The sequence below is a fragment of the Gymnoscopelus microlampas genome, assembly GCF_963454915.1.
Source record: "Gymnoscopelus microlampas genome assembly, chromosome: 18".
Classification (NCBI taxonomy): Eukaryota; Metazoa; Chordata; class Actinopteri; order Myctophiformes; family Myctophidae; genus Gymnoscopelus; species Gymnoscopelus microlampas.
The window spans coordinates 14,735,876-14,759,807 of record NC_139955.1 but is presented as its reverse complement, the minus strand read 5'-3'; the positions used below and the strand labels follow the sequence as shown (position 1 = coordinate 14,759,807).

Genomic DNA, 23,932 nt, shown 5'->3' with positions numbered 1-23,932 from the left:
GGACCCCCACCACATACACTTTTTTCATAGATTTCATAGATAGCTTTATAGAATTGTTTGACACACTGATCTTTTCTATTAATACGTTGGAATGGATTCATGCTAATGTGTATTTTCAGACATTTTAAACACAATATTTAGTCAACTTGACCCGTTGGCTCTGTACTTGGTTTGCTCTTTTTCCCTCTCTGCACCGACTCTCCAAAAATAGCCAATCTACAAGCTCACAACGCCTCCCTGCTATTTTCGGCTAATGTTCCCCACCACACACAGATTTGGCGGACCCCCTGTAGTAACTCTGAGGACCCCCTCGGGGTCCTGGACCCCCTGTTGAAGACCCATGCCAAAGACCAAATAAACACAGCAGGCCTATAATATCTGTGAAGTAAAAGGTAGACCACATCCTTTTCAAATATTAGTAGCCTAATTAGAAAGAAACTTGAGGCTTATACATGCAACAAGCCATAGTTGTCACATATCTGCAGCTTAAAACCAACACCTTATATGTAGGGTATCACGAAAGTTATTCAAATTAGGAAATTTGAATCTGATCAATTAATGACGCTTAGATTTACGCTAAGAATTTAGTTTTTGTTTGACTCGGTTCCATCATAAGCAGATCTAAATCGGCTATTTTCAAAATTGTTGACTCTTTCTTATATTATTTGACAATTTGGCCAATGTTTGACCAGTTTTTATAGTTTAGTTTGTTGATTGCTTTTGATGGTAATTTTTTAGTCCATTTCTTTTCTTTCATTTTTTAATGAAAAGGGGTTTAACAGTCAAATTGTCACTTCACTGTCACCTGGGGACCCCCCAAAAAAACATTATGGGGACCCCCCTGCGGGTCCCAACCCCCAGGTTGAGAACCACTGGCATAAATCACTGTGATTTCTAAGACAATTAGAGTGCATGGTGGCAGCCACAGTAGGCTACATGAATGAATGAATCATGAATGAATGAACACTCACCTATCTGTGCACATGTGGAGGCCAGTTTACGGCAGTGGGAGTCCATTATTATCGTAATTTAGGATATCCTGCATAAACAGATAAACGGATAAAAAGAACATGAAGACAACATGCAATGCAAACTGTTAGATCGTTAACTCATTAATATTATCTGCACAATATTTTTGTTTTGTTTATTAATATTCTTATAGGCTAATTATTAGATTAAAAAAACGGACATAAATGGACACGCACACGCACACACACACACACACACACACACACACACACACACACACACACACACACACACACACACACACACACACACACACACACACACACACACACACAAACACCACCACCAATCAGCCCAATGGTCTGACGTTTATTCTTTTATGGTTTTATGTTGAATCCATATCTGTCCCAAACCCAAAACGTTGTGGTTTACTGGTTTACTTGACTGTGTTTGTGTGAATTGCAGTAGTTTGGGTATGATGTGGGGGGAGGGGGGTACCAGGGGTCCCCAGCAAAATGAGTTAATATAGCGTCACGACTTTAACCATATTTTATACTTTGGCTATTAAAAAATAGTAGATATACAAGCTCATAGCATGGCACATAGTGCCGCTGAGCTTGTTGATCTGCTGTTTTTGAAAATGTGCGCAAATCTTTGAATATGTATTTTTAAAGTCAACATTTGTAACTCAAATCTTTGCTTCTGGGGGGTCCCTGCAACAAAATCTTTTGAGATGGGGGTCCGCGGCCTTGGCCAAATACATATAAATTCCTTGACATGAAAAAGTTTGAGAACCACTGGTTTATGTTGTATCCATATCTGTCCCAAAACGCTGTGGTTTACTGGTTGACTTTACTGTGTTTGTGTGAATTGCAGCAGTTGGGGTGAGATGTATATAGGGAGTGATGAAGTGATTTCTGTGGTAGAAATCAGGAGGATTAGAGTCTGATTGAGATGTCTGTCGGTGGGATATTACAAAATTCATTATCGCAGCCCTATACTACCTCGATATGAAGTTACACAGATGGGCTTTATTAGTCCAGGCTCACTGTGTTTGCTTATGATAATTCAAGTAAGTCGGGGGTGGAATTTGCATGCTGCAGTCATGCTGTTAAACCATTCTCTCTCTCTCTCTCTCTCTCTCTCTCTCTCTCTCTCTCTCTCTCTCTCTCTCTCTCTCTCTCTCTCTCTCCTCCCTCCCTCTCTCCCTCTCTCTCTCTCTCTCTCTCTCTCTCTCTCTCTCTCTCTCTCTCTCTCTCTCTCTCTCACCTGCTTTAGGCTACATCTGTGTTTTAAGTTGAGAAATGAAGATATCGGAAGGTTAAATAATACGCTGTCTGTCTCTCAGGCTGCAAAAGGTGTGAGTTTATTAAGGTTGATGTCATCTGGTCAGGTTTCATGTTCTTTAAGTTAGATACAGCTATTTATCTAATGGTGATGTATAGCCTCCAATGCAATCGGAAGGAATCAATTTATTTTAATGAATCATTTATTTTCTTCTTTTAAATTAATGTAATTAAAATTACATATATATTAAATATTTCTGTTCCATTTCATATTGCTATATGAAAAACAGGTCAATTTTGAACAAGCAAGTACATCAATAGATATACACATACAATGAGCCATATAATAGGCCTAATAGGCCCCAAGTAAAATAATGAATTATAGGCCTAAAAATTAAATCCAGTTGTTTTAATGTGTAACACGTGTAATATGTGTATATGGTTTGAGTTAAGGGTAAATAATTTGGTCTGTATAAATTATAATTGTATAATCAATTGATTTTTCACTTATTAGTTCATAAAACGTCATGGGCATGTAACAACATAATAAAAGCGCTTCAAATAATATCCATTGTGTTTCGATCCCATTACGTTCTATTTGTTGATTTAGCTCAATTTAATCCCGATAACAGACAAGTATTTTAAATGCATGTATGTTTAAAATATTATTATTATTATTTGGTTTCCATTCATCATTACTCCAAGTCACATATTACAGCACGTTATATGTTAGGCCTATAATAACCCATTTGCGCTGTAAGTTCTGATTTATAAATGTAACATAAATGGATTGTATCAAAAATTACGGCATATAAATGTATTATGTAAATATGGATTATAGATTAAGGGCTGTGCCACTTTATTGATATCAGTGGTACAAGACAGTACCCCACACGTAAACATGTAATGTTTTAAAAATATGCATAAAAATAAATAAATAATGATACATATAAATAAATATATATATATATATATATATATATATATATATATATATATATATATATATATATATATATATATATATATATATATATATATATATATATATATAGACACACACACACACACACACACACACACACACACACACACACACACACACACACACACACACACACACACACACACACACACACACACACACAAAATCATACACCTGCGGATTTTGGATGGACTAAAACTTAAACTATCCAAATTTACATTGCCTCCCTGGATTTAAAACATATTCTAAACATACATTTTATAACAAATGTGAAATATTGTGTCTGAATTTCACTCAGCCTATAAGGTTTGGTAATATCAGTATAACATTCCTGTTTTTACCAGCCATCCAATACGTCATTATCCAGTGACTAACGGCGAACCGCTGACTTATGAGTGACACACACACACACACACACACACACACACACACACACACACACACACACACACACACACACACACACACACACACACACACACACACACACACACACACACACACACACACACACACACACACACACACACACACACGTGCATACATCCATCATGGTTCCAGGCTTCTGAGCCTGAAGCTGGAACGAATTCCTCCACTCGCATTGACTCACATCCCGGGTAAAATCAGTGGCCTCAGTGCTTTTTACCTACCAGTTAGTATAATATACACCAGCAGGTCGTTTATATGTCCCCTCTCTCTCCCTCCGGCTCCAGTGTACTATACTCTGTCTCTGGTGGGTGTTGTTGGGGAGGTAAATTCCACTTAAAAGTTATAGACACGGAAAAAAAACAAGCAAACAAAAAACGGAACCAAAAAACATTCACGCACACACGCGATATAACTTCACGGTCCCAGAGTTAGTAGTAGTCTGCGCTTCAGTCCGTGTCCAGCAGCGATGTGAGCAGATCAGCGCTGCGTAAACACCATGGGTTCCTCCAGAGCAGAGCGCATCAGAAGAGGTGCTACCGCTACCTTGGAGGATTGTGTCTTTATGCGCTGAAATAACCATCTATAGATCTATTTACAGCGTCACCCGAGTCTTCTCTCCTTGGTTCGTCCTCTTCTCTTCTCTTCTCCCCTCTCTTCTCTTCGCTCTTCTCCTCTCTGAATCTCTTCTCCTCTCTTCCCCCCGCTCTTCTCTTCTCTTCTGTTCTCTTCTCTTGAATCTCTTCTCTTCTCTTCTCTTCTCTTCTCTTCTCTTCTCTTCTCTTCTCTTCTCTTCTCTTCTCTTCTCTTCTCTTTCTCAACTATCCCCCCCACCCTGGAAAGACGCTCCAAGAGTGGCGCATTTTCTCCCTTCTTTTGAGTTTTGAGAAGGAGTGTGTGTGTGTGTGTGTGTGTGTGTGTGTGTGTGTGTGTGTGTGTGTGTGTGTGTGTGTGTGTGTGTGTGTGTGTGTGTGTGTGTGTGTGTGTGTGTGTGTGTGTGTGTGTGTGTGCGCGCGCGCGCGCGCGCAGTGGTTTAAAGCACAGTGTAAACTTAGAAGCTCTCGACTTACAACGACAATAAAAAGAAGCGCAGGAAAAACCCAGAGTCGTCTGTCGACCTTTAAAATATAAAAAATAAATACATAAAATAAATGCATATTTTATAGCTCTGTGTAGAATAAATGAATGTTGCCTATAGGCTTTAATCAGTGCGCCTGTGTGAACGTGTCATTTCAAATATTCGCCTGCATGTCAAACTCCAATGAACAAGATAAAACGATAATTATGGCAAATGTTTAACAACCTGACCATCATAGCATATTGATCATGATTATTCAGGTTATAAAACAGCATCCAATTACTGATCAATTAAAGGGAGATTATTTAACCGCATGCCATGTGTTTAATTTCCTCATTTCAATGTGTCATTAATACAATTCGAACTTTTTTAAGTACTTGGTGTCATATAGCCTACTTTCATAATATTTGAACTTTATATATAGATACAATTATATGAAAAATACAATTTAAAGGATACGTTAAAGTAACTTCTGAGGCACAGCGGCCTTAATTGGCAACGGCTGGATGCATTACCCAATTAATACTCCATCAATAGAAGACAGTGTCGCTTGCAGACAAACGGATCTACAGCAGCGACCAATTCTTTTCGGCAAGCGACACGGCGGCTAATTTGAGCTTTAGAGAACAGCTGGATGTGTGTGAATGTATAATATGGATCCCAACAAGATACACACTCATTTACTATTCGCATCTTAAAGTGAGACCGTGACTAATCCTTCTTTTACATTTGTAGTCATACTTCTATTAAAACTAGTCATTATAATAATAATTAACGACGCCCACGGCCTCGTGGGAGTTTCTTGGTGAGGGCATGAGGAGGGGGGGGGGGGGGGGGGCTGATCGTGGGACCCTAAAATTTATAGTGACTTACAAGAAGCATTGTAGAATTGACTGTAACAGAGATGCCGCAATATGCTTGAAGGAGCCAATTAATGTTTTGGCTCACGAATGCGACAAAAAAACATTAAAAATCTCCATGAATTCAAGACTTCATGGAGTGTGTAATTGATAGAAAATAAGTCTTTTTTTTGGGGTGAACTACTCCTTTAAGACACGATATAATGATAACTGTGTAGAATTACACAAATGCAGGAATGACCTCAACCTTAACATTATCAACAGGTTCCAGTGTACAGTTAGATATCGCCTTAACACATTAACCTATCAACAAATTATTTTATTATTTTGTGTGGCTTCTTATAAACCAGTATGTAGAAACATGACACGATTGACAAATTAGGCCTACTCAATTAAGTCTGCTTTAAAAAGAGAGAAAAAGAGACAAAATAATGGACGTGGTTGCTCATTATTTGATGAGGTGTCAAAGCATTTGTGCATAATTAGTAAAAATAAATAAAAAAATCCCTCCTTACTGTTAGAACATCAACTTTGCGTGAATATCTTCACATCGCGCCAATTCCATCCATGCCTATAGCTGTCACATCACACATCACACACACACACGCATGAATGCACGCACGTCGCACGCACACACGCACGCGGGCATCCACCCGCACACGCGCGCGCGCACGCGCACGCACACACACACACACACACACACACACACACACAGAGAGAGAGAGAGAGAGAGAGAGAGAGAGGCAGGCTATTCTTGCTCTTACCTTCATATAACAACTATAAAGAATAAATAATTATATAAATCAAACAGAGAGGTCCTCCTCTTTATTTCTCACGGAGAAAAGGTGCAGAGGAACGCCTGAAGTTGAGAGAAAAAAGGGATGGTGTGATGGTATAAAATCTTTTGCCTGGAGGGCAAATCGGGCAGCTTCTTTTCATTTCAAGCACTTTATCGATCCACCGATGTCATGTTTGGGCGACGCAGAACGACACTTGAAAGAAAAATCTGCTGTGATGTGAGAAAAGAGAGAGAGAGAGAGAGAGAGAGAGAGAGAGAGAGAGAAAGGGTGAAGGAGAGAAAGAGGGGAGGGTGACCTACCCCTCTCCAGATTCCTAACGAGCACATCAGCAAGCGCCGTCATCTATAGAGTCTGTGTAACCTTTCAACTTTTACTCTAGTCCTGAATACTCGATAATGACTTTGAGACGCTCTGCTTTTCACGTGGGCTGAAATCTGTAAATAAGTAAAGTAATCTGGGGCAGATTACCTGATTTGGAACTGATAGTAATATGATATCGAGGTGGCAGCCTACACTAATTTGGGACAGATGGGGTGAAATTGGGTAATCCATGACAGATTATTAATCCGGTAATCCGATTGGTAATCCGATTAGCCAGTTGATTTGTTTCCTTTTCTGAGAAATTGTTTACTATTGCGATTTTATGTCATCCCTTCCCCTTTGACATCAATGGCATCATCAGGTTATGGTTATAAACGTTTAATGGGATGATTTAGTACTTGTTGTTGTCAAATATATTTTCATATATATTTCTTGGACCCTGAAACATATTTGTCCAGAATATATTTCAACCACGTGAAATAATATATTTTTAAAATCCTGAAATATAACACATTGGTTTTTGGCAGGACTTTGAAAATGCTCTTATTTTCATTTCAATAATCTGATTTCCTGATTTCTGGGACTTTTGTTTTTGTTGCAAACGTTCTGCTTCTACAACCTCTAATACCGTAATAATAACACAACAAAGTACCTGATGTCCAGGTATACCATGCACTGAATAAATCCCATACATTACACACCCATTAGATCCCAACACACCACAATGGCTTGGCTCATGAAGACAAGTTCCTTCATTTAATAGCAGGGTTTGCTTGAACCCTCTATTAAATGTTTCACTCTTTTTTTCCCTAAGGTTAGAACTTCTAAACATTGTGTAATGCACTGAATTCAGATGCATTTGCCATTAACAAAACATATCAGTATAGTCTGTAAATAGCTCTAATTCATCTCTATATGGAAAGAGTATAGAGAACTGTTTATAATTAAAAATCACAAAATCACATTCACTGAAGATGTATGGAGCTTATTACAATTAAATAAAAAAAAAAACACAATTTAAAGAGCTTATGAACGTATGTCTGACTTCTCATGCATACACATTGAGTGTTGAATGAACCCCCCTTTCCTGTTTCTTTCTTCTAAATCATTTCTCATCGATGGATAGATGATGCTTGTGGCTATCTGATATAACCCATCTTCATAACGTTTCACAGAGGCCTCAGTGAGTGCATTGATTGAATACTTGCTCTTTAATTGTTTGACATGGAAGCACATGTGTTGATATCCATTCATTGAAATAAACACATCCTTGTCATTGTTCCACTCTTCAGCTGGAAGCTTCAGTGACACAAAGAGAGAGAGCCATCATTCAGGAGAGCAGCTCCTAATAGCCTGAGAAATCTCTCAGATTTTTCACTTTTCCCCCCCCTGTTTAAGCCTCAAACCACATGTGATTGTCGCCTAGTGCTCTGGCTGGCCGGCGCTTTGTGGCCATGTAATAAAATTTGGAGTCAAATTGGTGTTTTCCAAAGCCACAAATGTTAAAACAAATCGGTTTATGTACTGCTAATATGTTAGACAGAAAGTTATGGCTGCTGGGAACTCAGCTTTATTGTGGGTGTAACCTTGCTGTACCGCTCGCTGTTTGTGAAACAAGGAGAAGACAGGGAGATGGAGAGAAGCGGCGAAGAGGAAGGTTGCGAGGGAGAGGAACAGAGGAGAGAAAATCAAATAGAGAGAAAAGATAGAGGCTGAGATCACAGTCTGTGCTGCCGTCACAGGTAGAAGAACCTTATGAACAAATAAATACAAAATAAATAGAAAAGCTGCCTGGTTTAATGAAGCAAATTAAAAGGACGGCTCTTCGATGGCCCTCCAAGTCATTAAGCGGCTTTGTGTCTGATCCTTATTATTCAGACTTGGTCACAGTACCAGGGGGAGACATACATACCCCCCTCCCCTCGCCTCATCAGCACCACACAGCCAGCGGTTAGGCATGTAAAGGCCAGTAAATGACTTACATGATTGGCTGCAGCCTCGTGTCTCCCACCGTGCATGGCCGGCTACCACGGCTAGCGTATATTTAAAAAGCACTCAGCTCTTCAAGTCTTTGTCTTCTTCTGTAATTATCCTCTCCTCAGCTTCCAAAGAAAATGCCCTGCTGATGTCATAGTGGTTTTGGCCCCCGGACCACTCTAATATTAATCCCATGAACAGAGCGGCCTCCCAAACGAACGAGGGCTTTGCTGAGAATTAAACTTTGGCCCGCACGCTTGTATTTGAACACATCATGGCTGCTGTTGGTTCTCTACTTTATGGCCGTCGACACATGCTTTGGGTCAGTGTTGATTAAAAATATCTCTGGGAAGAGGATGTTATTCATAGTGCTTTTACGGTCCAGCCTGTGAAAACCTCCACATATACACACATTCAGCAGAGCCTTAATCACAGGTGCACATGGGGCTAATAAATTGCCCGGGCGCTTCTGATCAATTGCGAGAGAAATCAATGGGAAGATGCCACTAACTTGCCTAAAGGCGAAATCGTCCAAGAATGAAATTGGTGTGATAAAATGACTATGATGCCTCACGGCCCGTCAATAACATGTAAAACAGTTCAGATACATGCTAAGTCTCCTGTCAAGACACCTGAGATGGACCCTCAGGTCACAACTGGAACCAGCTTAGTCCTAATTAGTCCACTGTGGCAGAGAGAGAGAGAGAGAGAGAGAGAGAGAGAGAGAGAGGGGGGGGGGGGGGGGGGCTGGCAGACAGAGGAGATTATCAGACAGAGGAATAGAGGAATAGAAGATGGGTGAAAAGTGAGAGACAGAGCAAAGCATGGAGGAGATGAAGGTAAAGTCTCAGGAAAGATAAAATAAATGAGGAGAGAAAGAGCTAGAGGGAGATGCAGAGGGGGAAAGAAAAGAAGTGCGGGGTGAACAGAAACATGCTGTGTTGGTTCAAACGGAGGAGGAATGAAATGGAAGAGGTTGAAGAAGAAGAGGGGACATGAAAGCAATGACAAGGCAGAGGAAGGAGGGACGAGGAAAGGAGAGAGTATAGAGCAATGAGGAGGGAAAGACACAGAGGTGGAGAACAGGACACGCTGACATTAAAGACCTACAAGTAAACAAAGAGAAGCTGAGAAAGAATAAGAGGAAGGAAAGACAAAGGATAAAGGGAGAGATAGAGAGAGAGAGAGAGAAAGAGATGGAGTGGAGAGGGAAAGAACGGAGGGAGGGAAGGGTCAACGTTAATCTGACATCAGGATGCTGAACCTGTGTGATGGCTTCTGATTCGTTGCAGTGTTTGCTGCACATCTCACCACCGTGCACAAACACGCACGCACCGACGCACGCACGCACGCACGCACACACACCTATTATTACCTGTTTGTCACTGCTATAGGAGTAGATAATAGATGTGACATTGTTGCAGGTGTTAACCTCTGGGAGACATACAGTATACAAACCCCTGCAACAGTGTGTGTCTGTATGTGCTCATGTAAGGGTTCATGTGTGCATGTGATGTGTGTATTAGTGAGTGCATCTGTGAGTGTGTGTGTGTGTGTGTGTTTGTGTGTTTGTGCGTGCGTGCGTGCGTGCGTGCGTGCGTGTCCGCTCGAGTGAGTGAGTGAGTGAGTGAGTATGAGACAGAAGTGAGAGAGAGAGAGAGAGAGAGAAAGAAAGAGTGAGTGAGTATGAAACAGAGGGTGATGTCTAATCCAGTCCCAGTGTGAAACTGTTGACATTTGTGCTTTCTCCTCCTTCATTATGTGACTGAGGCTGTTTTGTGCTGGATTAGCTGCAAATCTCCAATGCAGCACATTCTGCATGCCACTAGTAGTTTAACATCATTAATAATGGATGAAAGCCATCTAATCCACGAGGAAGAGTGCAAGAGAAACATACGGACGAGAGAGACAGAGAGAGAGAGAGAGACAGACAGACAGACAGACAGACAGACAGACAGACAGACAGACAGACAGACAGACAGACAGACAGACAGACAGACAGACAGACAGACACAGAGGGTACAGGGCTCCTCTCTCCCTAACTACTCTATCTATGTTAAAAGGGCCATTCTCTTACTCTAACATACAGTATAATGCAATATAGTCTGCCAGAATCTTCCAAAGATAGAGGTGTCTGAGGTGTGTGTGTGTGTGTGTGTGCGCGTGCGCGCCATTGATTGTGTTTACTCAAGCTTCTCATTGCAGACTATTATAGTGGACCAGGGGACACACCCTGGTCTTACAGATGGATAATGGGGATTAACCGTATACATATTCACCAGGTCTTTACAATGGAGGTTCAGTCTCGGATCAAAACAAGACAGACATCTACATGAAGATAAACTGACCACTGGATTAAACGGCTAAAACATGTTTATTGTCACAGATAGTAGTTCTTTGTAGGTATGTGCCGTTAGATTGGTCAAATAAACACATTTATTTATTATCGGCAAATATTCTGCTTTTTGCGTTCAGAGGATAGCATCATGGCACTTTATAAAATACATGGCTATGGAGATGGCATCTGTTTAAATAGTAATTTCTGCCAAATCAAACATTTTCGTTAAACAAGAAGTTCAAAAAGCCAACGTCCAGGTAGATTGGAGTTGTAATTAGTTAAGTGTCTTGCAAGTCAGTTTTTAAGGTAAAGTAACTAAGAGACCATCTGCTGTCAGTTGGTGTTAAACAGAGGAGGGAGAGAGATTGAGAGAGAGAGAAAGAGAGAAAGAGAGAGAGAGAGAGAGAGAGAGAGAGAGAGAGGGGGGGAGAGAAGCGGGGGGGGGGGGGGGGGGGGCTGTAATCCTACTGAGACTCAACCGTTCACCTCTTCTGGTAATTATGTCACATTCTCAAGTCATGGAATAATTCAAGGCAAAAAAAGAAAAGAGAAAAGAAGAAGAGTGAAGGAGGAGCGGGGAGTGTGGGGGGGAGGGGGGACTGGTCTTTGATGTTGGAGTAACCTTTTCCCAGTGGGAAGACCATCGCAAAGCTGGAGAGATTCACTGTTCTGGTTCTGCTGTCAGGTGTCTCACTCTTGCCTCCAGTTCCATTTTTGTTCTTATTTGTATCATTTCTTTTATTCATTTCCTTTCCTTTTCTTGTCCTTACTTTTTGTCTCCGCCAGACCGAAGGCGTGGCCGAGACTATGTTTTCGCCCGTCCGTTCGTGTGTTTCTGCGTGTGTGTGTGTGTGTGTGTGTGTGTGTGTGTGTGTGTGTGTGTGTGTGTGTGTGTGTGTGTGTGTGTGTGTGCGTGTCCATCTGTCTGTGAACAGCTAATTTCCGGCACGATTGGACTGTTTGGTGTGAAACTGTACACACACACACGCCACCAGCAGGCCGATCTTTGCAAAACACATTTTTTTGCTATTACTCCTACAGATTTTGTCCTAACATCACACAAATAAGTACAAATTATCTCTATAGTCACGTGATGAAGACGGATCTGTCCAATTTGTCATATTCCATCCTGATTGGCTAAGATTAGCTTTGAAAGTTTGCAGGGGTAGTGCCTCAAATCACGAACGCAACATGCGATTGCCGTGAAAACTTGCACGCACATTCCCACTAGGCCAAGGGAGAAAAGACACCCTAAACTCTTCAAATCAGCCTCATGGTAGCACTATAACAGGCCGATTTGCATTTTTACCTACAGTATACAGTAACTGGACCAGTCCGCATGAAACTTTGCACACACACTCCCTAGAGGCCAAGGAAAAACCTCTGCCCTGCATTTTTTCTTTTATAGCGCCAGGAGGCAGATTTTTGCTGAACATTCTTTTGCTATTTTCAAATGTGTCATGCTTGGTCTGCATCTCTACTTACTTATATCACAATATATGAAGACTTGTCTTTTTATTTCATGTGAAAGCTTTGCAAATGCGATGCTAGATCATCTGCACTGTAAAATGAAGTATATTATTAAATTGTGGTCAGAGAAGATCGCTATGGTGAGCGTTAAAATGTTTCTAGTAAGGTGGAAATGTCTGCACACCTGTAACAGCTAACATAAAATGGAGTGGGTACAATAGTTGGGTACAATATACGCCAAACAGAGCTTAAGTTAGTATGTGATTCTGATCAGCCTAGCTATAACAACAGAATAATGGATAAATAGGCAGATTATCATGTGTAAATTATCATAATGGTCTCAATGCCTTTAAGAGGTCGACAGCTTAATTCCTCTCACAGCGTGTATAATGAACACCTTTCTACACACTTTCAACACCTTTTCCACACAAAAGGAAAAGAGCACCAAGCCCAACTCAGAGGAATCTGCCGTATTTTATACTTCATTGAACAACAATGTTTCATGAAAATAGCGAAAATATCTGATCTACAACCTTACAATCTGTTGCACCACAAGGGGTAATGGCCTTCTAGATCTGCTATTTTCGCTAGCTCATGACCGACAGGCCACAGTGCATGTGCTGTAGTGCTACTAATATTTACAAAAAAGCAGATTTCTAAAACAGCTCCGGCTGCAATAAGGGAAAAAACAGAAAGCTCAGCAGTTTTTGACACTTGGTCAGGTACCAGAGACTTGATGTTTTGCTGGAACATCAGCAGGATAAAAACACCCAGAGAAATGTCTGGAAAGTCTCCCATTTCTGAACTTGTTGCTTCTGAAGTGGAAGCGGACATGATTAATCCTGTTTGTTCGTGTCAATCTGAGCTCGCTTACAGCTATCCTCCTCAGGTACTCTGCTTCCTGGGCTCAGATCAAAACAAGACAACTAACACCAAAGTTTCCACCTACACATTTTCGGAGGATCAAAGTGACACTTTAATATGAGATGTAGGTCTTTGATCATTTGGATTTTGATAAGTAAGCACAAACCATATCTTGTACATCTGGCTGTAGGCCTACCTCAACAGCTGGGAAGGCCTTTAATACAGAAGCAAGACAGGGTGACTTTAGAAACACGGTCATACATTCGTTTTTCCATGTTCGTTGTTCGCCATGAGCAACTCTTATAGCTTGATACATCCTGTTTTTGTTGACGTCGACAAAATCTATCAGAAAGGTCTGGACAGATGCCCTGAGCGTGAACACATGAAGACACCTCAGTCTCATTCAGTTACATTCACATCTTGGAGTTGACCTTAGTTTTTTATTGCCAGTTACTGAGTAATCCCTCAAGACAGATCTCACCGAATGGGTTCCCAGATTGCCTACTGGATAACTCCAATGCAGCAGTGCCTAACTCAAGGGCACCTTGGTAGCAGTTGCCGTGGAAGGCGAGAGTGTGTCCCACAAAGACTTTCCCTGCCGAGATTGGACCCAGTGTCCATCTGCCAGTATCCTGGCTCTCAACAACAGGACTAGCTGGGGTCCAAATGGACCCTTGCAGGATTGTAACTGGGAACCACATTGACCCGTAACGGATCATTTGGTTCAATTTGTACACTCTCAGAGTTAAAATAACATTGAGGATTTTACAGTGTAGATTGGTGTCCCACAGGTAAATATTTGTAACTAATGCATATCTAACTGGGGGTCCTTGAAATTAAAAAGGTTGAGAATCACTAACCTTTAGTCAACTGCTGAACACATTGTTATCCTTGGGCTGACAGAGTCCCAAATAGCATTGATATGTGAGGTGCCACATTGTTGAAAATAAAAGCTTAATGGGCTAAGCTCAGGTGATGTCATAGTTCATCGTAATGGCAGTTGCCAGCCTCATAAATATTGCTTAAAATTGTTTCCAAGTCCACGTTTCGACTGACAGGTGGGTTTGTTGCAGGCTGTGGGCTGGTGACCCCTGGCATGCTGGGAATGTCACAGAACATCAGTGGAGTTTCCATTGGAACAACAGGAAGAAGGTCTGTATCACACACACACTAACACGCGCGCACACACATACGCGCAGTCGCGCACGCACGCACGCACGCACGCACGCACGCACGCACGCACGCACGCACGCACGCACGCACGCACGCACGCACGCACGCACGCACACACACACACACACACACACACACACACACACACACACACACACACACACCAAGGGACACCTTCTCTTACTAAATCATTTTGATTGAATCCTGTTCACGCACGCACGCACGCACACACACACACACACACACACACACATAATGTTTGAGCTCATCGCAAATGAGGGAATGATGGAACATCTAATACAGGGCATCTTTCTTTTTTTTTGTATGCCTTTATTCGATAGGATAGTCGGCTGACAGGAAATGGGGAGAGAGATGGGGAGTGACATGCAGCAAAGGCCGTCTGGATCGTGACTCAAACCCGTCTGTCAGGCTACACTGAGCCTATAGGTGCCTGGACCGCTATGCCAGCCGCCCAGGCCAATACAGGGCATCTTTAAAGATATTTAGAATTAATTTGAGCTAATATTTTTACACACATGCACGCACGCGCACGCACACACACACACACACACACACACACACACACACACACACACACCCACACCCACACCCCCACACACACACACACACACACACACACACACACACACACACACACACACACACACACACACTCACACTCCTCAAAGCTTAAAAGAAGAGGAAAAACTGCACCACTCTTGAAGCGCCTTTCCAGGGAAAATGAATTAAGGAAGAGAGAGGAGACGGAGCCAAGATGAGAGCTGGTTGGTGTCATACTGAGATCACTTTGCTGTCAGAGGGAAATTAAAGGGGAAACTTCACCGCAGAAAAGTTGGTTCATTTCACAAACCATCTAACACATATCCCAGAGCTATAAACAGTGTGTTGCACAAGAACACATCAATAGGAAAGACACATGGCTGCTGATGGACACAACGTTATAGCTGCTGTGGGGCCCAAACTGCGACATTTCGATCATGGTATACGTTCTCAGCGAACTACCCTGGGCCGTCTTGATACTATCACACCATCTGTCGACTTTTCATCCCCTTTTCGTGCAATGCCTCCATGTGACGTGGGCGGTGAATCATACAGGCTGCGTTTCATACTATCTAACACCTTTTCCACAGAGGACAGCTCTCCAAAATAAGAACCCGGCCCTGTGCTGACTTTGTCACGAAAGGGACATTCCACGGTGTCCGCGGCGACGGCCTACTTCATGTGATGCGAGTGCTGAATGTCGAGTGCAAGGTTCCATCTGGTGTCCCCTCCATGTGGCCGGAGGGGAGGGAGGCGGATCTCCTGCTGGGGTTATGTGTAGCGCGTTCCGTGTCTACGGGGGTTGAGGGTGGTGGTGGTGGTGGTGGTGGGGGGTCCTGTACTCGTATGGCAACGTAGCAGCCAAGGCCACAGCCCGAGCCCTGTGGCGCATTCTCATCTCCTCTAATGTTACAATTAATTGCAGGGCTGTCACGAACGCCGTTTAGCTAACGTGAAACACATTGGCTTTGGCGCGAAAGCCCAGATTTGTTGATAGACGTAATTAGAAAGTGTTAAATCTCATTCCAGGTCATATCACCCCCCCTTCTCTCTCATCTCCCTACCCTCTGCAGTCCCAGCCAGCTCTTAGCCTGAGTACGTTTCATGCTAGATACCATTATAAACCCCAGTCACTAAGCCTATACAGGTGGTCATTCTCTTAGTTTTAGACATATGGCTGTGTTAATAGTAGTGCAAGTGTTTACTGTTTAACCACTTGAACCCTCTGGACTTGAGTAAACTGGATTTGAGTTGCAACTGTACTTCTTTCTTCCGTCAACACCCAAATGTCTTTGCAAAAAAAAGAAATGCCGATCTACAAGCTAGATCGACTATTTTTGTCTCCGCCAGGCTGAAAGGCATGGCCGAGACTATGTTTTGCACTCTGTCCGTGTGTGTGTCCGTGTGTTTTCGTCTGTGAACAGCTAATCTCCGGCACCGTTGGCTTGATCTCAGCGAAACAGTACACACAGTCCCTGGATGCCAGAGCAATTTTTTTACATGGGCCTGTTATAGTGCCACTGTTATATGTTACAGGACGATTTTTGCACAAAAACAAATGACCTACATATTTTGTCCAAACATCACGCAAATCGACACACAGTATCTTTAAAGTCATTAAACCAAACGGGGCTTTCAGATTTTTCATATTCCATCCTGATTGGCTAAGATTGGCTTCCAAAGTTTGCATGAATGTTCTGTTTGAAACAAAAATTCCCACTAGGCCGAGCAAGAAATGCCACAAACATCATGCAAATCAGTACACATTATCTCTATATTTTCTAGTCGGCAAATGTTCCCCCCAGGGATGCTGGGGTTCAAGTGGTTAACCACTTACACCCTATATATCTAATTGGCTGAAGTCCCCCAAGGTCTATACTACTACATCCCCTACTTTCCCCCCTCAGATCTATTTTCACGAAATGTTCACCCCAGAATAGGGACGCAAGGGTTCATGAGGTTAAGCACTTTCAAGCTGTAGTCCTTCCCTATTTTGCAAAAGCAGCAGATCTACAAACTATAACAACGCATTGCAATATGATACGTAGTGTAGCTTGTTGGGCGATTTTCACTATTTATCGTACAATGATGTACATAGGACAGAAGTACAAATTCTTCTCAAGCCTCTCTAAACCAGTGCTCCGGGGTTCCAGGTGGTCCGCTCTCAAGAGTTAAATTATTGTTAAACATCTGCATTTCTTAATTTAGTCTACACAATTAGAGAATGTAGAAGGTGTGTAATTTTGATCAACGTTTGCCTGTTATCTCTCCTATGGTACCACACCAACACTGTGTCTGAGTCAGGGCAGAATGTAGGACCCAAGTGCAGGAGAGACAGAGGCTGAACAGGTCAGTTTAAAAGGTTTATCAACTCATAAGGTGGGAATACAAACAGGTACTGAAAACCAAGACATACTACACGTAACAGCAGATAATGAACCAGCAGGAACAATGTGCAAACACAGGGCTTAAATAGACAGGGAAATAATAAGACACAGGTGAACTCAACAGACAATCAACACTAGGATGGGGGACTAAGAGGACACAGGAGGAGAACATGACTAATCAAACGGGAGGTGAGACAAGGTAACAGTAACTAAGCACAACAGGAAACAATACTACAAAATAAAGGTACAGAACAGCAGGGCAACAACAACAACAGAGTAACAGAACACAATAGGAACGATACAACATAATAGTCCTAATAAGTCCACGACCTTATAAGGGCAGAAAAAGTCCAAGGGTTGAGATATACAGTCAAAGTCCACGGCCCGAGGAGCGGACCGTGACAAACACAGCTTGGAATTGTGGACAAAATCTTATCCAACGACAACAAAATATTCCAAGTCTTGGATCTGAGAGTCTAAAACTCATCAAATGGTGGTCTGTGGCTCAAATGCCAAATACATAATGGACCTTGATATGAAAACGGTTGAAAACCACTGCTCTATAGGCCCTTTATTGTGCTGCTCCATTTCAGTGCCTCGCTGAAAGGCAGTGTTGGAGGGAGGGAAGACGGCGGGTTGTCATTTGTTCACCTCTCCCTTCAAAGATTCCCCACAGCCGGGGGAGGGATTTGATACACCGACCTTCTGGTCACTATCTCTAACCTTCAGGATGCTCCACAGATGAGAGGGGTATGAGATAGTTTATTGTTTGACGGAGACAGGTTCAGTGAGGAGCTTCTGAGAGAGAGAATGGGAACATGGGAGACGGACCAAAGCCTTCATTAAGTGACTGATAATGTCTGACGTGATGGATCACATCCCATCATCCCCGATGGAACACATGACTTCACTTTGCATGTCTGGAAAAGGACAAACATCCAAACTCAAGACCATTTTAGGTTCCTCTCCTAGAACTCTGCCGCATATTCCCATGCGCAAATTTTGTGAAAACGGCACACGCAGAAATTTGATTATCTAAAATTAATCGTGTTTTATTGGATCGCATTCCATTTCCATGAGTTTGAACCGCGGTTGACCCTTTGAACTGGAGTTGTATCTTGACAGAGTTATCTTGCATTCACAGGCAGGAGTGGAAGAGTCTGCTTGTTTGGGGCCAAACACAGAGAGGTTCTGTTGCTGATGAATAGCACCCCAGAGACATCCTGCAGGAAAATCATTATCTGAGAGGTAGGCAGACCGTGGATTCCACTCGCAGCATCAACATGGAATTGTATTTGCAGAACTGTTTTTTAAAATAATGATTATGATAAGTAGAAAGCGGTGTTCCAAGGAGCGCATATATCTCCACCAGGCCAGGTGGCCTACATGTATATAGGAGTGTGTAAGTCATGGGTTGCAGCCATCAGGACCCGAGGAAGCTCCGGGGGGGAAATTGGGTTTCTATGACATACAGTCAACTTGTGGCACCCCCTATGGTCAGAACAAGTGAAAGTGCCTTTAGAGTTTTGCTCCAGAGGTCTTCACGGGTCCACCCGCACAAAAAACACCTGACAGTACCCGAGACTAACGGGTCCGGGTGTTTGTTTCATCATGGTCACTCGAGTCCGGGTCGCTGCAGATTCTCCTACCCTGACTTTGTTTGTCATTATAATACCCAAGTGGATCTGAGAAGACCAGTACTCAGGAGAGCAAAGTATGAAGTGCTGCGTGATGATTTAGGTTGACTTAAAGAGGTGGTGCCATGGTTTTGCACTTTTTCTGTTTTTCATGTGTCTATGAGGTTGATAGAACTTCATTAAGGCCCCCGCTGGTGGTTTTATGGTGTTTCATGTCTTCTCTGACTATTTGGAGTTTTTTCCTGGAGGCTGAAACCTTGAGAGTCAAACGTGCCAATCCAAAAACAGGGGCATAGTGACATCACAGAGCCCCCAGAAAACATACCCTCCCCCTCATTATCATAACACAACAGGTGTGGGCATGAGGAGGAGGAGGGACTAGGACAGGTGGGTGGTGCTAAGGTGGTGGAGGAGGTGCTAAGGTGAGAACCAGGCATACTTAATGAACTGGAGGCGTGTCCACATAAAAACATCTTTTTTAACAATTTCTGTACACTTTTTTTTTTGGAAAAAAATCCTTACATAATAATAATACCTTATGATCAGGTTTTAGGGTTGAAAAATATCATGGCACTCCATCTTTAAGATCAGATTACTGCAGTGCAAAAAAAGTTGAGCTGCGCAAGTGCGCCAGGCTGCCAGCCTGTCAGTTCAGTGACTCTGGAGAGCAGAGAATGCATCAAACTATACCTCCATGGAACAAAAGTATGTGCAACCGTGGCATGCACGGTCATGGATTATTTCTTAATCGAGTTGAATTTCATTGTATCTTATCGTAGATTCCATTAAGAAGTTATCTGTAACTGGAATCTATTGGTAGAATGGCATTTTTAATTTTTAAGGTCCATATACCCAATAGTAGGGGTCGGTTCTGTAATATCTCAGAACAAATCGAATCTCGGAACGAATCTCATGGGTCCAATTAGGGTTTGGGTCATTCTAAAAAATAAATAAATGTCATTTTGGTTCGGGTCCATAATTTTGGACCCATGAAGAGCTCTATAGAGGCCCCTCAACATGGGATTCCAATTTGATGTTGACTGGATGTTGCATTCATGATCTATGGTATTTTTTTTAAATAGCACTCTTGTCACATGAAATGTAGCTAATGTGGTGAAGATTTGAAAAAAGAGTTGAAAAAACAAAACAAAAAATCTAAACAAAGTTTCTGTAAAAAACTCTAACCTTCGTCATATTTGTGGCACCCCGTACGGGTCTAAGTCAAATTGCTTTAGGCTCTGTGTTGTGTAGAGGCCCCTCAATGTGATTTGACTTTTAATTACATCAATTTAGATTTTCTTTGTAACATAGGTCCCACGTAGGTAATTCTGTGTGCCATGACTGACACACAGAAAGGAAATGACTTAAAACTGCAAAACATGTGTTTGTTTCAAAAGATGATGGAGAAATTCCTTCTTACATTCGGAGATAATAGGCATATAAATCACATAGCAAGGTGTCTTGACTGTGGTAGTTGGCTTTTAGTTATTATTGTATGATACCTGGAAAGGGTAACCGTCTTCCATGCCGACATCTCGCCACTCCGACTAGTGGCTTCCGCGTGCGGTTAGGGTTAGGGTGAGGGTTAGGTATAGGGTTCGTTAACGTCGGAAAGGCGACATGTCGGAAAGCCGCCATGTAACCCCTGGAAAGTACCTTTTAGTTATTTGTACTATTCATATTAGATAAGGCTTAATATTAATGCAACCTTTCATAAAACTAGAATTTCCCCTCTGGATCAAATAAAGGTCTACATACAGTATCTAAAGCAGAGCGAATTAAGCCAAAGGCAAATTTCCAGCAATGGATATTAAAGTTCTGAAGCAAAGATGGATTTGTGGAATGTCTTTTTGGAACAGAAAAAAAATCCCATGGGGGAGGACAATTTGGACGGTGTGATGTCAGAGCAATGGGACATCAGTGTGTGAGGTCATGGTGCAGAAACAATCCACCATTTTCACACAGCTTTTACACCAGTTATCCCTCAATCCCATCACAACTGCTTCATAAAAGGCCTGATTGACTATTTGAGCACTAGGTGTGAATTCGGCAATGCCACTTATTGTAACCTTTCACCAGATATGCGAACACAACACAGGTGGAGAGCACAGACAGACCATGATCCTGTCTCCTCTATGTCAGAGGCTTGGTGCCGGTTGTCCATCAGAGTCTTAACCTCTCCTTTCTGTGGCTCTCATGGCTCTGACACTGAGCCTGCTGATCAGTGGGAAGGCCGGTTCAAATACTGCCGGGTCACCGGGGGTCCAGATTAACAGAACCATGGCTTTGTCACCAATCCTGCACTCCACGTGGAGGATCTTTAGGGGAAACAAATCGATCAGCTCCTGACTCCATCGTGCCACGTCCACGAACACACCGAAGACAGAACACACCGAACACACCACGAGCGCACCAACGATAAAACAACAAACCTTTACTTTGCAAAAATACCTAGAATGATAGATACAAGAAAATTATCATTAATTGAAGTTGAATTAATTGAATTAAACATGACAAAAATGTCTCTTAAAAATGCTTGGCTTGAAATGACTTTTCTGCACTTTTTCCTGACCCCCTCCCCCCGCCAATAGATTATAATTAATTGTTGATGCAGCATCGGAGCCATTCCTCAGCAACGACTGCAATGCTGTCGGTTTCTGGACATTGCATCAATATAAATGTTTTAAAGATAAGCTGCTCAACTGACATCCAGAGTAATGGAAGCCAAAAAAGACGATGTCTTCTTTTCACCCAAGCCAAGAAAATGAAAGTTTGCTGTCAGAACACCTGCCTCATTCTCTCCTGACACCCAATTAACCACACACACACACACACGCACGCACGCACGCACGCACACACGCACGCACGCACGCACACACACCAATCCCCCCTGCTCAGCAGCCAAATCAAAGAATGAATGGAATAAATCACACCAGGCTCAACATATTTCCTCCAATAGTATCTATACTATATGCAGAATGAATATTGACCTAAAAGGTCACTTACTGCTATTCTGAAAATGAAAATTGTAACCATAATTTGTTTTGAAGTTATATTAGCTATTATTTTGCAACAATTTTCAAACTGTGAAACAAACTTCATAAATAGTAATATGCCAGACCTGCTGTCTATCATCTTAATATTGAGGACCCAGTTGGGCCTGTACCATGTATGACAGTATGCTGCATACTACAGTAGGCCTACTATCTGTGCCAATGTCCAAGTGATCCAAGTCATTCTGACAGTCAGAGTTTCACATTCCCATATTCAACCCATCTGCTGTCTGTGGATTATGTCTAGACAGATTGATAACCCTTCTATCTGTCAGTAGATGGTTATGATGTGTTAGACCTGTAACACAGTATGACGGAGATCAAACAGAGGAAATATGAATGTAATAAAATGTGTTTTAAACAATGTTCTTAATCCTTTCTTCCGGCTGATACTGATGTCCTCACACTGAAAACAATATACATGAATTTTATTTGAAATATGTTTCAGAGGCATGTTTTAAAATATTGAAAAACTAGCCAAAAGAAAAGCCACAATGTACTTTAGATCCTGTGTATTCTTTCAAAAACTTTAAAATATATTTTGACAACTTACAATATATTCTCTCTCTCTCTCTCTCTCTCTCTCTCTCTCTCTCTCTCTCTCTCTCTCTCTCTCTCTCTCTCTCTCTCTCTGTCTGTCTCTCTCTCTCTCTGTCTCTCTCTCTCTCGCTATTAACTCATACTTGTCTTTGTATATTTTGACCAGTGGTGGAAAAAGTACTCAAGTTTTGCACTTAAGTAGAAGTATCAAAACTGAAATGTAGAAATAATCCATTACAAGTAATTCAACATTTACTTGAGTAAAAGTACAAAAGTATTGGCATAAACATGTTCTTAAAGTACCAAAAGTAAAAGTACTCATTATACAGAATGTCCCATTTCACAAGTTTTAAAAAATAAATCTTTTGAAAATAGTAGATCTACAAGCTCACAACGCGTCGCATCGCGACGCATTGTGAGCTTGTAGATCGTCAATTTTCAAATGGCCAAAACATATATAGGGCTGAAGTGGGTAGTGTACTGTATGTTTTGTAATAATAATACAAATCTACAAAGTAACTAGTTTTAAGTTTAAGTTTTCAAATAATTGTATTGGAGTAAAAGTACAATATTTGCCTCTGAGATGTAATGGAGTAGAAGTAAAAGTACTGAAAATTGGAAATACTCCATTAAAGTAAAAGTACATACAAATTGTACTTAAGTACAGTACTTGAGTACAAGTACTTAGTTACTTCCCACCACTGCTCTCTCGCTATATACTCAGAATTGCACCATTGTCTAATCGTATATTTTGAACCAGATTATATATTGTGTGTGTGCAGTAAAGAGCAGAGGTCTGTCTGTCTGTGTGTGTGTGTGTGTGTGTGTGTGTTTAGAAGGTCAGGATGTTGTTCGTCTCCAGTACCAACGGCATGGTGTGAATCTGCTGGGCTCTGGTACCAGTGCTGCTCCCCTGCTGACTGCACTCAGCTCCTCTGTCATCAGAGCAGCAGCTCAGAGAAGTCAAGGCCCCCTGCGGCTCCCAGCAGGTGGGCTGCATGGAGGAGAAGAGACAGGACGGGAGGAGGTGAGAAGATGGAGGCATGAGGCCCTGGCACCTGTTCACCTAAACGGCTAAACATCTGACCTCCAGAATGTTGATGGTCATTTTCATGCTTTATGGATGGACGGAGGACGGAAGAACGGAAGAATGGAAGGACGGATGGACGCACGGATGGATGGATGCATCCATGGATATAAAATGGGG

At 42.1% G+C, this 23,932-nt stretch overlaps 1 protein-coding gene across 1 annotated transcript in view; it reads right to left on the bottom strand.

Moving 5' to 3' along the window:
• The window catches only part of pitx2 (paired-like homeodomain 2), a 13,001-nt gene extending 8,642 nt beyond the window's left edge, over window positions 1-4,359 (bottom strand). Inside the window, exons 1-2 of the mRNA XM_084041978.1 lie at window positions 3,891-4,359; window positions 972-1,039 (exon numbers count right to left, since the gene is read on the bottom strand). Of these exons, the coding sequence (XP_083898104.1) occupies window positions 972-1,017 (46 nt within the window). The 5' untranslated portion in view covers window positions 1,018-1,039; window positions 3,891-4,359. The remainder of the gene's footprint in view (window positions 1-971; window positions 1,040-3,890) is intronic.
• Window positions 4,360-23,932: the final 19,573 nt, after the last annotated feature.